The following is a 14,266-nucleotide window of genomic DNA, read 5'->3' as shown; positions in this document are numbered from 1 at the left end:
TGTTGGCAGGAGCTCTGTGCTCTTGTGTCATCTTTTTGTGTTCTTGATGTTTCCCTCTTGTTTCCATGTGTTATTATATATATATATATATATATATATATATATATATATATATATATATATATATATATATATATATATATATATATATATATATATATATATATATATATATATATATATATATTTGTTTGCCTTTTGGTTCGGGACCCTTTGGGACTGTGTGACAAGGGGTGGCTTCTGCGGTGCTTTTTTGTGGACTTCTGGATCTGCCTCCCAGGAGCTTTTTGGCCATGGAGACCAGCTGCTGGGTCTCTGCCACACCAGAGTCTGTTTGGAGAGACTGGAGGAGATGCGGATGAAGAGACAGGGCTGCGGAGCTAGCACTGAGCGCCGGGACGGACAGGCTTCACAGTGTCTTGGCTGAATGAGCAGATATCGGACACCTCAGTCTCCTTGGACATATCCTCGCTCATCCATGCGGAATGAACACTGGCCGAGAGTTGGTGGGCGGCCGAGAGTGGAGTCGGCTCTCTTGGTTGCTTTGTTGGGTCTGCTCCTGTCTCTGGTCATGCTCCCTCCACCCCAGCAGACGATGGTGTGGAACACCGCAGAGGCCACCACAGTGTATATGTATCTTTTACTTTTTATTTATAGCTGTATGTAGAGGTGGCTGGTTGCATCAGCTCTGCTCTTTTAATGTCTTTAATGCCCTTTGAATTCTTTGATGTTTCCCTCTTATACACATGTAAGAGGGATGTGTGCTATGGCTATGAGTTGCTTTTTCCCTTGCCTCAGTCTGGACCCCCACCCATTGTTTACCTGTTTCTCACCTTTTTTGTAAGGGGCGCCGGAAGTTGGCAGACCTGTCAGCGATCCTGTTCTGTCTACCTGTAATGTTTGTCTGATCTTGAATGGGATTGTGCTGAAAATTTTTATTTCCCCTCTGGGATTAATAAAGTATTTCTGATTCTGATTCTGATTCTAAAGATATGGGGATGTTTCTCGTAATATGGTGTTGGTCCTATTTATCGCATACCAGGGATCATGGATCAGTTTTAGTACATAAGAATACTGGAAGAAGTCATGTTGCCGTATGCTGAAGAGGAAATGCCCTTGAAATGGGTCTTTCAACAAGACTATGACCCCAAACACACCAGCAAGCGAGCAAAATCATGGTTTCAGACAAACAGAATTCAAGTAATGGAGTGGCCAGCACAGTCCCCGGACCTTAATCCCATTGAAAACTTGTGGGCTGGCATATGAGGCAAAACCAAGAAATGCAGAGGAATTGTGGAACGTAGTACAATTGTCCTGGGCTGCAATACCTGTTGACCGGTGCCAGAAGCTGGTCGACTACATGTGCCACAGATGTGAAGCAATTATCAGAAACCCTGGTTCTGCCAATAAATATTACTTCATGATTCTCAAGAAAGTTGAATATGCAAGCCTTTCTTAGTTTATACAGTACATTTGAGTTTTGTAAAGAAATATGTCAGCACTGCTATTTTTTTGTTTTATATGTATTGACTTTCTGTAAAATATTATCAAATTCAATTACTTTTTTCCAAATTTCTGGCTTTGAAATAGAATGTGCAGTGTCACTAATGCATTTGTGTTCATTAATATACAATTTATTTGAATAATTTTGAGGTTTACTCACCTTTTTAAACACACTGCTTTTATTATGAACATAACTGTACAATTGGATAGGATTTAATGGATACAATGAAACACAATTAAGCATATAAAGCAACTTGTTTTTCCACTCTACTTGTACTTAAACGGATATTTCAGCCCCCTTTAAGTTCGATTTTTCTAAACAGGAAGTGGCAACAAATCCCACTGCCACAAGTAGATTGCTGTTGAAAATACATGCTTGAGCTTGAGCTTAAACTTAAACTTAAACTTAAGTTGAAGGCGGGGTACACCCTGGACAAGTCGCCACCTCATCGCAGGGCCAACACAGATAGACAGACAACATTCACACTCACATTCACACACTAGGGCCAATTTAGTGTTGCCAATCAACCTATCCCCAGGTGCATGTCTTTGGAGGTAGAAGGAAGCCGGAAGGAACCCACACAGTCACGGGGAGGACATGCAAACTCCACACAGAAAGATCCCGAGCCCGGGATTGGACCCAGGACGACAAAGGACCTTCGTATTGTGAGGCAGACGCACTAACCCCTCTACCACCGTGCTGCCCACATCACAATTTCCAGTTTCTCTATTCAACATGTTCGCTCACTTAAACCCTTTCTCCCCACACTAAACACAATGCTGCACGTCGAATAACTTACTGGAAATTGCTGGTGAGGTGAAATCTGTTGGTTTGATTAGTTTTTCTTTCCCAGTGTTATATCCGTCCATCATCAGTTGCCTGTAACATTACAAGAAGAAGTTATCCAATGGCGGTGATTCTCAGACGAGTCGCATGTTTTTGCCTTAGTTATTACGTATTGATCGATACGTTATTCATTAACACTAGCAGTACTACTTGTCTTACTTTTGACCTTATCTGCTACTCAAACGCTAATCTACATTATATTTGAGAACTTGGAAGATACCTTCAATAACGCCACCAAGTGCGTTGCATTGTGGGTAAGAATGCGATACCTAGTGTACCCTAAGTTTAGTCTTGCAGGAGATATCCTACTGGTAATGTTTCACGTTTTTTATCACCTCTCTTCACAAATAAGCCGAAATATTGTAATTTGAGAATATATTGGAATGAAGCTTTGACACAGCAACGAGTGAACTTGTGCACCATTTGTACAACTCTTTTCATTGCTCCTGCTCGCTGGTACTGTTACTTTCTAAGTGGCGCCCAAAAGACTGGCTCGTGATATATCATTTAACCCTTTTTTAGGCTTGTAGACCAAAACAGTACAGGTCCAGTTTAGAAACCACCTTACCTGAGCCTCTCAAATCTGAAATAGAGTATCCACACACCCTGAAGATTCATAAAAACACAGTTTGTGATTTGTGAAACCTTTATTCTATTTGTGTAAATGCAAAAATACACATGCATCTCTTTTTGAGACATGTACACCAGATTACTAAAACCTACTGTTCCTAGACCTCTCAAACCTGGACTTGTTATTTGTGAATATGACAAAAAATGGACATTTCCATTTTTGTTGAACATCTTTGTTCAATGTTCACAAAGTGAAGCTTATCTTTCCGTCTCGTTTCTGAGATCTTCATTCTCACTACAAAAACAGAAAAAAATATTAATAAATAGTACAATGAATAGTTATGTCAATTTTGATATTGTTTAATATAGTGCTTGAAAAATATGAAAGCCACACATAATATAATACTAGAATACAAATATAGGGCAGCACGGCGGAATACCTGTGACTGCGTGGGTTCCCTCCGGGTACTCTGGCCTCCTCCCACCTCCAAAAACATGCACCCGGGGATAGGTTGATTGGCAACACTAAATTGGCCCTAGTGTGTGAATGTGAGTGTGAATGTTGTCCCTGCTATGAGGTGGCGCCTTGTCCAGGGTGTACACTGCCTTCCGCCCAGATGCAACTGGGATAGGCTCCAGCCACCCCCGTAACTCCGAATGGGACAAGCGGTAGAAAATGGATGGATGGAATACAAATATTTATCTGTAAGAAAAAATCTAACAAAGTAATTGTTCAAAGAGGCAAGTGAAAGAAACTTGAATGTATAAAGGCGGATTCAATTATTGGTAAATTTTTTGGTACACAGTTTACCCAGAGAAGAATAACTATTTCTTTAATCAGAATCAGAATCAGAATAGTTTTATTGCCATTGTTTGAGAACGGGTTCACAAACTAGGAATTTTTCTTGGTACAATCGTGCAACATAACACGTATAACACAGAAAAGGTAATAGGTAATAAAAATGAGCTGTAACTGAGCTATCAGATCTTGTTATTGTTCATGTGTCTGATGGCCGAGGGGAAAAAACTGTTCAGGTGGCGGTAGGTGTGGGTCTGGATGGACCGTAGTCTCCTGCCTGAGGGCAGAATGGAGAATAGTTTGTGTCCAGGGTGAGAAGAGTCAGCTGTGATCCGACCCACACGCCTCCAAGTTCTGGAGGAGAACAGGTCCTGGAGGGATGGGAGCTTGCAGCCAATCACCTTCTCAGCAGCACGTACGATGCGCTACAGTCGATGCTTGTCTCGGACTGTGGCACCGGGGAACCACACGGTGATGGAGGTGGTGAGGATGGACTCGATAATGGCCGAGTAGAACTGCACCAGCATCTCGGTCAGCACCTTAAGTTTCCACAGTTGCCGCAGGAAGTACATCCTCTGCTGGGCCTTCTTGATGAGGGAGCTGATGGTCGGCTTCCACTTGAGGTCCTGGGTGATGGTGGTGCCCAGGAAATGGAAGCAGTCCACGATGGAGACGGGGGTGGGAGAGTCCATCAGGGTGAGGGGTGATGGTGGGGTTGTGACTTTCCGGAAGTCCATGATCATCTCCACTGTCTTCTGGGCATTCAGCTCCAGGTTGTTGAGGCAGCACCAGGACGCCAGCCGGTGCACCTCTCTCCTGTAGGCGGACTCATCGCTATTCGAGATGAGTCCGATGAGGGTGGTCTCATCCGCAAACTTGAGCAGCTTTACGAATTGGTGACTGGAGGTGCAGCAGTTTGTATACGGGGAGAAGAGCCAAGGGTAAAGTACACTGCACTGAGCAGTACCAGTGTTCGTGGTCCGACTGTCCGAGACAATCTTCCTCAGCCGCACGTGCTGTCTTCGGTCCGTCAGGAAGTCATTGATCCATCTGCAGAGGGAGTCGGGCACGCTGAGCTGGTAGAGCTTGTCTCATAGAAGTTCTCCAAAGGCCTGTGATTTTGATTGATTGATTGAGACTTTTATTAGTAGGTTGCACAGTGAAGTACATATTCCGTACAATTGACCACTAAATGGTAACACCCGAATAAGTTTTTCAACTTGTTTAAGTCGGGGTCCACTTAAATTGATTCATGATACAGATATATACTATCATATATACTATCATCATAATACAGTCATCACACAAGATAATCACATTGAATTATTTACATTATTTACAATCAGGAGTGTGGAGGGGGGGTGGGGTGGGGGGGTGGGGTGGGGGGGGGGGATATGGACATCAAGTAGTGGACATAGAGAGAGAGAGAGAGAGAGAGAGAGAGAGAGAGAGAGAGAGAGAGAGAGAGAGAGAGAGAGAGAGAGAGCTCAGAAGGCATAAGAAAAAGGATCTGCATTTGATTGTTTACATTTGATTATTAGCAATCCGGGGAGGGTGTTAGTTTAGGGTTGTAGCTGCCTGGAGGTGAACTTTTATAGCGGTTTTGAAGGAGGATAGAGATGCCCTTTCTTTTATACCTGTTGGGAGCGCATTCCACATTGATGTGGCATAGAAAGAGAATGAGTTAAGACCTTTGTTAGTTCGGAATCTGGGTTTAACGTGGTTAGTGGAGCACCCCCTGGTGTTGTGGTTATGGCGGTCATTTACGTTAAGGAAGTAGTTTGACATGTACTTCGGTATCAGGGAGGTGTAGCGGATTTTATAGACTAGGCTCAGTGCAAGTTGTTTAACTCTGTCCTCCACCTTGAGCCAGCCCACTTTAGAGAAGTGGGTAGGAGTGAGGTGGGATCTGGGGTGGAGGTCTAGAAGTAACCTGACTAGCTTGTTCTGAGATGTTTGGAGTTTAGATTTGAGGGTTTTGGAGATCTCTTTTTTTTTTTTTTTTTCATAAAGAAATACAATCATGTGTGCTTACGGACTGTATCCCTGCAGACTGTATTGATCTATAGTGTATATATTGTGTTTTTTATGTTGATTTAATAAAAAATAAAAAATTATAATAATATATATTTTTATTTTTTTTTAATTTCTTGTGCGGCCCGGTGGTTGGGGACCACTGCTGTAGAGGAACATTGGCAGCCATGTTTCTGTCAGTATACCCCAGGGCAGCTGTGGCTACAAATGTATAGCTTACCACCATTTACGTGAATGTGGACTGAATGAAAGCTTTAGGGAAGAATGACTTTCAATAAGTAGTGAATTTAAAAGTACATTGGTTCAACATTTTTTTTATTGTGGTATTAAAAGAGTCAAGAATCATGGGAATTCAAAAGGTATCAGTATTAACAACCCTATTTCGCTGTATGATAACAGAGACGGCATACAAAAACTGGTGCAAACTTCTGGTAAAAATGTTCAGCAGAAAACCGAATGATACAAAACGTGGGGCATGGGAAAACCAAGGTACCACTGAATATATTGTTCAAATTGTTTGTTTGTTGTTGCTGTATTTTTTTCCTGACAACCACAGCTGCCAATATCTTACCATAAGTTCTGATTTTATATATATATATATGTATATATATATAAGAGATATCCGATAATGGCTTTTTTGCCGATATCCCATCTTCCGATATTACCGATTCCGATATCAACCGATACCGATATATACTGTCGTGGAATTAACACATTATTATGCCAAATTTTGTTGTGATGCCCCGCTGGATGCATTAAACAATGTAACAAGGTTTACCAAAATAAGAGAACAACTTCAACTCAAGTTATGGAAAAAAGTGCCAACATGGCACTGACATATTTATTATTGAAGTCACAAAGTGCATTATTTTTTTTAACATGCCTCAAAACAGCAGCTTGAAATTTGGGACATGCTCTCCCTGAGATAATCCTGATACCCACTACAACTATGGGAAATACTATACTTTGACTTTCACAAAGTGCATTATTTTTTATTTTTTTTAAACATGCCTCAAAACAACAGCTACAAAAACAATGAAGGCACACAGCTTCAGTCCACAGTATACTAGAGTAATAAAGTACACAATAATATAGTCCTCCTTTAGTGCAAGACTGCCTGGTATACTGTATAACAGGAAATTATAAACTGGGTTCAATCTAACCTGCTCTAATGTATTCGTATGAGTAACACAAATGTGCTGCAAGTTAGTGGTGGGTGCTTGAAGTGGCCTACCAGTCAGCCAGAGCTTCTGAAATGCTGTGTTGAGACAGGGCCTCTCCGTTCACTGTAAGCTGCAAAGTGTGCGCCATGCAGGGCAGACTATCCACACAAAACTCCACCGTAGCTTTTGCCATATTGCGTGGGCTTTCGCTTTAGGGTGGTTTTTGTTGTATTTTTGTTTTTTCTCGGCGGAGTCTTTAAGCGACAACAGTGTGGTACTTATTTTTTTCAGTGTTTTCTTTTTATCCATCTTCCGCTTGTATTCATCGTGTATCTCCTTATGATTCTTGAAGAGGTGGGTGATCAAATTGCTCGTATTAAAGGAAGACGTCTTGGTTCCTCCTCGCATAACCAACTTTTTGCAGTCATTGCAAATTGCCAGTTTTTTATCCGTTAGACACACTTTAACATAATCCCAAACCATAGACATGGTGTCAGTCAGTCATCGAGCGAGCTCGCTTGTTAGTCACGGCTACAGCACCGACAACAACACACTCTTGTTGTTGTTATGCTCCGCTCGCGGCGGTTTGATGAGGTCATCAAGCATTACCAGTAAACCTCTCATGCTGCAGTCGTCAACTCCTGTGTTGTGTGTGGGAGAGGGGAGAGGAGAGAGGAGAGAGGAGAGAGGAGAGAGGGGAGAGGGGAGCGGCTGCTGACTGGGAGACGCAACTGCTCTGTACTTCTCCCTACGTCCGTGTTTTACCGGATATGTACCGCTCTATACAGCGGCGTTTTAAAAAGTCATTAATATTACTTTTTGAAACCGATACCGATAATTTCCGATATTACATTTTAAGGCATTTATCGGACATCTCTGATATATATATATATTAGGGGTGTGGGAAAAATCGATTCGAATTCGAATCGCGATTCTCACGTTGTGCGATTCAGAATCGATTTTCGTTTTTAAAAAATCGAAAAAAAATTGATTTCATTATTTTTTAAAGTATTTTTTGTAATTTTATTTTTAAATGTTTTTAATTAATCGATGCAACAAAACAATACACAGCAATACCATAACAATGCAATCCAATTCCAAAACCAAACCCGACCCAGCAACACTCAGAACTGCAATGAACAGAGCAATTGAGAGGAGACACAAACACGACACAGAACAAACCAAAAGTAGTGAAACAAAAATGAAAACGATCAACAACAGTATCAATATTAGTTACAATTTCAACATAGCAGTAATTAAAAATCCCTCATTGACATTATCATTAGACATTTATAAAAACATAAAAAAATGAACAATAGTGTCACAGTGGCTTACACTTGCATCGCATCTCATAAGCTTGACAACACACTGTGTCCAATATTTTCACAAAGATAAAATAAGTCATATTTTTGGTTCATTTAATAGTTAAAACAAATTTACATTATTGCAATCAGTTGATAAAACATTGTCCTTTACAATTATAAAAGCTTTTCACAAAAATGTACTCCTCTGCTTGCACGTCAGCAGACTGGGGTATATCCTGCTGAAATCCTATGTATTGAATGAATAGAGAATTGTTTTGAATCGGGAAAAAATCGTTTTTGAATCGAGAATCGTGTTGAATTGAAAAAAAAAAAAAGATTTTGAATCGAATCGTGACCCCAACAATCGATATTGAATCGAATCGTGGGACACCCAAAGATTCACAGCCCTAATATATATATATATATATATATATATATATATATATATATATATATATATATATATATATATATATATATATATATATATATATATGTCTCGTCAGAACTTATGGTAAGATATTGGCAGCTGTGGTTGCCAGGAATTCACTGTCAAAAATACAGCCACGATATATAGGCTTGTGGCTTGTGCAGCCCTTTGAGACACTTGTGATTTAGGGCTATATAAATAAACATTGATTGATTGATTGACATTACGGTATGTTGATGTTGAATCAGTTAATTTTACAGTTAATAACTGTTTTTGCTTTCAGTAAAAAAAAATTTTTAAATTGACATATCGTTAATCTGTTTACATAAAACAAGGAATTCACAGTAAAATACCGGCAGCTGTAGTTGCCAGGAATTCACTGTAACAAATACACAATGTATGAAACATTCCGTATGTTATTGTGGGGTCCGTTAATTTTACTAAAGAGATTTTTTCTGCTAACGGTAAATTACTATGATAAACACAGATATGGTATACAGTAAATTAGTCAAAAAAAATGTTTTTTTCTTTATAAATAAGTTGTAAGTAGCGAGGGCAGAATAATGAATTTGACAGTGCAGTGTGAAAGCTGATGTGTTTACTTTGCAATTAGGTAGACGCAGTCTCAAAAGGCGAAGCATTTAAATTTCAATGTTCGGCCCCCGAGCCCTTGGGCTCTTGAAACTGCGGCCCTCTTCATTATGTAGTTGAATAGCCCTGCCATATGACAAGGTAATAGAAACCGAATGGCGATCAATCATTTTATTTTTCTGCAATAAATTTTGTGGGGAAAAATGGGTTACAAAAAAACAGCTGAACCGATCCTCAGTGTGAGGACAATCACCCTTACGCTATTTAAAGATTTATTAGATGTGTTCTAATAAACCTTTAACATATACTCTCAGTGAAACAAAAGCACAGAAACAAAACCTTAAGTGGTCTTCATGGTCATATCAACTGAAATGCATGGGTAAATAAAAGGTTCAGCACACTCAATGCATGTCAGTTAGACTTTTTCAACTGAATGTGACCAAATTCGCTCAAAAGCTACTACTACAAACACATAAGGTCAAAACTAAATAACTTCAGAACTAATTTCAGAACCATTCTGTTTCGTCTTGAAATTGTTTGCCCGAACTTATAAAAGTTTTACATCCCTTCTACAATGTTCTGGATAGTGTAATAATGTACTAGAAACTGCCTTTGTCAATCAATCAATCAATAAAGTTTACTTATATAGCCCTAAATCACAAGTGTCTCAAAGGGATGCACAAGCCACAACGACATCCTCGGCTCAGATCCCACATCAGGGCAAGAAAAAACTCAACCCAATGGGATGACAATGAGAAACCTTGGAGGGGACCGCAATTAAGCACATTAATATGACCCCTTCATGTCTGAAACGACTTGCCACAAAAATACAAGAAAACATGATGTTAGCTAACTAGGCCAATGCTTTAATACAAACCCCTAAAACAACGATGCTATGCAACTATCTCAACTTCAACATGCCTCAAGACTAAAACAGCAGCTAAAGGTGGCTAGAAAAATATTAGCTGCCTTCTAACCGAGCAAAACTGAAGTAACACAATGATATTCAATAAAGCTTCTTCTTCTTTGCTTTCCGGCAGGCTCGACACATCTTATGCATATGCCTGCCCTCCACGGATCTTTTCTTTAGCCACCCATCCATACATCCATTTTTTTCCGCTTGTCCGTCTCGGGGTCGCAGGGGTGCTGGAGCCTATCACAGCTGCATTTGGGCAGAAGGCGAGGTACACCCTGGACAAGTTGCCATCTCATCGCCCAGATCTTACTATATAGTCCAGTCATTGGAAGATTCTTCATGTTCCCCGCTATGAATATTTTTTACTAAAGTGTGCTTGTTTCCAATTTGTGACAGCTATGCATACATGATGGCCTTCTCTTCATCATATTTATTGCAAACTCTAAGAATATGGGTTAAGCTCTCTTCCTTGCCACGTTCAAGAAAGCTTTTTGTGAGAAGAAGCCTGAAGAACATGAGAAGGGTCCAGCTGCGGCCTGGGCGTTTCCGTCATGACACAAGAACGGCCAATGGCCGTTTCTGGATAGCGTTTCATCGACCAATCATGTATAGTTTCGCAAGGCTCACCGGATATGATGTCATTTCTCCTTCCATATTGGAACTTTTACGTCGTTGTCCGAAGAATATTATTGACGAGAGATTATGTCAGTAAGCAGGCTATTGTTTATTTCTAAATTTGTCATACTTTGTATGTATGTGGGCTCATACAGGCCACAATGCTTTTTCTACAATGCAAGTCTTTATATTATTATTATTATTATTATTAACTTGGCAAGAATGAGGACTCAGTTGCAGACGGGAAACGATTGACGCAGGCTTTTATTCAACAGTTTCTGAGAACTCTCTTCAGATAGAGTGAATAAACAAATGGCTATAAACTCTAGACTAGACACACTAGAGTAAAAAGGAAACGTAGCACAGGGCGAAGAACAATAAACGGAAAATCACTCCCGAGGGAGGGAAAAAAGGTGATAGCAAAATCTACACGGATTTAATAAAAAAAAAACAATCTACAATTAACTACACCAAAAGAAAATCGCTCACGAAGAGCATACTTGCCAACCTTGAGACCTCCGATTTCGGGAGGTGGGGGTAGTGGGGGGCGTGGTTAAGAGGGGAGGAGTATATTTACAGCTAGAATTCACCAAGTCAAGTATTTCATATAAATATATATATATATATATATATATATATATATATATATATATATATATATATATATATATATATATATATATATATATATATATATATATATATATACACACTACCGTTCAAAAGTTTGGGGTCACATTAAAATGTCCTTATTTTTGAAGGAAAAACACTGTACTTTTCAATGAAGATAACTTTAAACTAGTCTTAACTTTAAAGAAATACACTCTATACATTGCTAATGTGGTAAATGACTATTCTAGCTGCAAATGTCTGGTTTTTGGTGCAATATCTACATAGGTGTTGAGAGGCCCATTTCCAGAAACTATCACTCCAGTGTTCTAATGGTACAATGTGTTTGCTCATTGGCTCAGAAGGCTAATCGATGATTAGAAAACCCTTGTGCAATCATGTTCACACATCTGAAAACAGTTTAGCTCGTTACAGAAACTACAAAACTGACCTTCCTTTGAGCAGATTGAGTTTCTGGGGCATCACATTTGTGGGGTCATTTAAACGCTCAAAATGGCCAGAAAAAGAGAACTTTCATCTGAAACTCGACAGTCTATTCTTGTTCTTAGAAATGAAGGCTATTCCACAAAATTGTTTGGGTGACCCCAAACTTTTGAACGGTAGTGTATATCCATCCATCCATCTTCTTCCGCTTATCCAAGGTCGGGTCGCGGGGGCAGCAGCCTAAGCAGGGAAGCCCAGACTTCCCTCTCCCCAGCCACTTCGTCCAGCTCCTCCCGGGGGATCACGAGGCGTTCCCAGGCCAACCTGGAGAGACAGTCTTCCAAACGTGTCCTGGGTCTTCCCCGTGGCCTCCTACCGGTCGGACGTGCCCGAAACACCTCCCTAGGGAGGCGTTTGGGTGGCATCCTGACCAGATGCCCGAACCACCTCATCTGGCTCCTCTCGGTGTGGAGGAGCAGCGGCTTTACTTTGAGCTCCTCCCGGATGACAGAGCTTCTCACCCTATCTCTAAGGGAGAGCCCCGCCACCCGGCGGAGGAAACTCATTTTGGCCGCTTGTACCCGTGATATTGTCCTTTCGGTCATGACCCAAAGCTCATGACAACCTGTGTCAACCTCACCTGTGGGGTCCCCCAGGGCTCAATACTGGGTCCCATCCTGTTCTCCATCTACATGCTCCCCCTCAGCCAAGTCATTCATCGCCATAAAATTTCCTTTCACTGCTACGCTGATGATACTCAAATCTATCTTCCACTCAAGACAGATGATCCCTCTGGGCTGGACCTTTTGAAAGACTGCTTGCGGGACATAAAGGAGTGGATGTCACAAAGCTTCCTGCAGCTCAATGACACCAAGAGTGAAATTCTTCTGTTTGGCAACTCCACCTCGGTCAGTCAGATCAGAAAGAATTTGGGAAGTTTGGCCACTCTTGAAAAACCCCATGTCAAAAACCTCGGGGTCATATTCGACCCAGACCTCAAGTTTGACAAACAAGTGAAATCTGTGGTGAAATCCTGTTTTTTCCAACTACGCACCATAGCCAAGATCAAGTCTTTCCTCTCCCCCAGTGACCTACGGAGGGTCGTGTTAATGCTTATTTTTTCTAGACTGGACTATTGCAATGCCCTTTATGCTGGGGTCACCAACAAGACCATCCATAGCATGCAGCTAGTACAAAATGCGGCTGCCAGGCTGGTGACAGGCGCAAAAATGAGGGAACATATTTCTCCCATCCTCTCCTCCCTTCACTGGCTCCCAGTGAAGCGTAGAGTGAAATTTAAGATCGTCATGTTCGTCTTCAAAGCGCTCAATGGTCTCGCCCCAGCTTATATTAAAGATCTCCTGGACCAACCCACCAGCTCCAGGCTGGGTCGTTGCCTTAGATCAGACAACCAGATGACCCTGAAGGTCCCACGGTCAAACCTAGTGACAAGGGGAGACCGTGCTTTCTCAGTGATGGCACCTAGGTTGTGGAATAAGCTCCCCCTGAGTATTAAGTCCGCCACCACTCTGGACTCTTTTAGAGCACGGCTTAAAACTCACCTTTTTAGTGAAGTGAAGTGAATTACATTTATATAGCGCTTTTTCTCAAGTGACTCAAAGCGCTTTACATTGTGAAACCCAATATCTAAGTTACATTTAAACCAGTGTGGGTGGCACTGGGAGCAGGTGGGTAAAGTGTCTTGCCCAAGGACACAACGGCAGTGACTAGGATGGCGGAAGCGGGAATTGAACCTGCAACCCTCAAGTTGCTGGCACGGCCACTCTACCAACCGAGCTATACCGCCCCACCTTTTTACCGCAGATGACTTTTAATCTATGTTTTCATTGTGAGTCTTAAATGTTTAGTTTAGATTCCTTTGTGTGTCTCAGTCTCTGTTTCTGTTTTTTTTTTTTTTTTTTTTTTTTTTTTTTTTTTTTTTTTTTGTTTCTCCAGTCGGGCTGCGCCCCGGGCTGATGTAACAGTTGGTTGGGGGGCGCATAATAAATGAAAATAACATAACATAACATAACATGACCATAGGTGAGGATGGGAACGTAGATCGACCGGTAAATCGAGAGCTTTGCCTTCCGGCTCAGCTCCTTATTCACCACAACGGATATATATATATATATATATATATATATATATATATATATATATATATATATATATATATATATATATATATATATATATATATATATATATATAAATAAAAGAAATACTTGAATTTCAGTGTTCATTTATTTACACATATACACACACATAACACTCATCTACTCATTGTTATACTTGAAAGTGCAATGCTTTGCAGCCAGAAGCACAGCCTTATATACTACATACATACTAAATACACAGTAATGAAAACACAGTTGTTCTACTAACTGTACTGTGCTTGCTGCTTACTTACTAAAAAAACCCAACAACACTTACCTTTC

General features: G+C 40.7%; 2 protein-coding genes across 7 annotated transcripts in view; one reads left to right on the top strand and one right to left on the bottom strand.

Moving 5' to 3' along the window:
• cchcr1 (coiled-coil alpha-helical rod protein 1) overlaps positions 1 to 2,633 on the bottom strand; it is a 44,722-nt gene extending 42,089 nt beyond the window's left edge. For 4 of the 6 annotated variants that reach the window (XR_009826244.1, XR_009826245.1, XM_062047937.1 and 1 more), the window contains exon 1: positions 2,304 to 2,560. Coding sequence is in view for 3 of the 6 variants with exons in the window: in XM_062047937.1 (XP_061903921.1) it covers positions 2,304 to 2,376 (73 nt within the window). In the remaining 3 variants the exon portion in view is untranslated. The other 2 variants (XM_062047938.1, XM_062047940.1) reach the window with 2 other exon arrangements.
• Positions 2,634 to 12,468: 9,835 nt separating this feature from the next.
• LOC133649723 (uncharacterized) lies at positions 12,469 to 13,829 on the top strand. The gene is made up of 2 exons (XM_062046380.1): positions 12,469 to 13,387; positions 13,637 to 13,829. Exons 1-2 carry the CDS (start codon positions 12,518 to 12,520, stop codon positions 13,658 to 13,660), a joined length of 894 nt encoding a protein of 297 aa, XP_061902364.1. The 5' UTR covers positions 12,469 to 12,517; the 3' UTR covers positions 13,661 to 13,829.
• The last annotated feature ends 437 nt before the right edge of the window (positions 13,830 to 14,266 follow it).

Source organism: Entelurus aequoreus, linkage group LG05 (genome assembly GCF_033978785.1).
Source record: "Entelurus aequoreus isolate RoL-2023_Sb linkage group LG05, RoL_Eaeq_v1.1, whole genome shotgun sequence".
NCBI lineage: Eukaryota > Metazoa > Chordata > Actinopteri > Syngnathiformes > Syngnathidae > Entelurus > Entelurus aequoreus.
The sequence above is the reverse complement of the archived record's forward strand: the minus strand, read 5'-3'. Positions and strand labels throughout refer to the sequence as shown.

Coding starts and splice junctions, on each gene's coding strand:
- LOC133649723 (XM_062046380.1), top strand. CDS start 12,518: ATGCTCCCCCTCAGCCAAGTCATTCATCGCCATAAAATTTCCTTTCAC. Junction 13,388..13,636: donor GAGCACGGCTTAAAACTCAC/CTTTTTAGTGAA, acceptor ATACCGCCCCAC/CTTTTTACCGCAGATGACTT.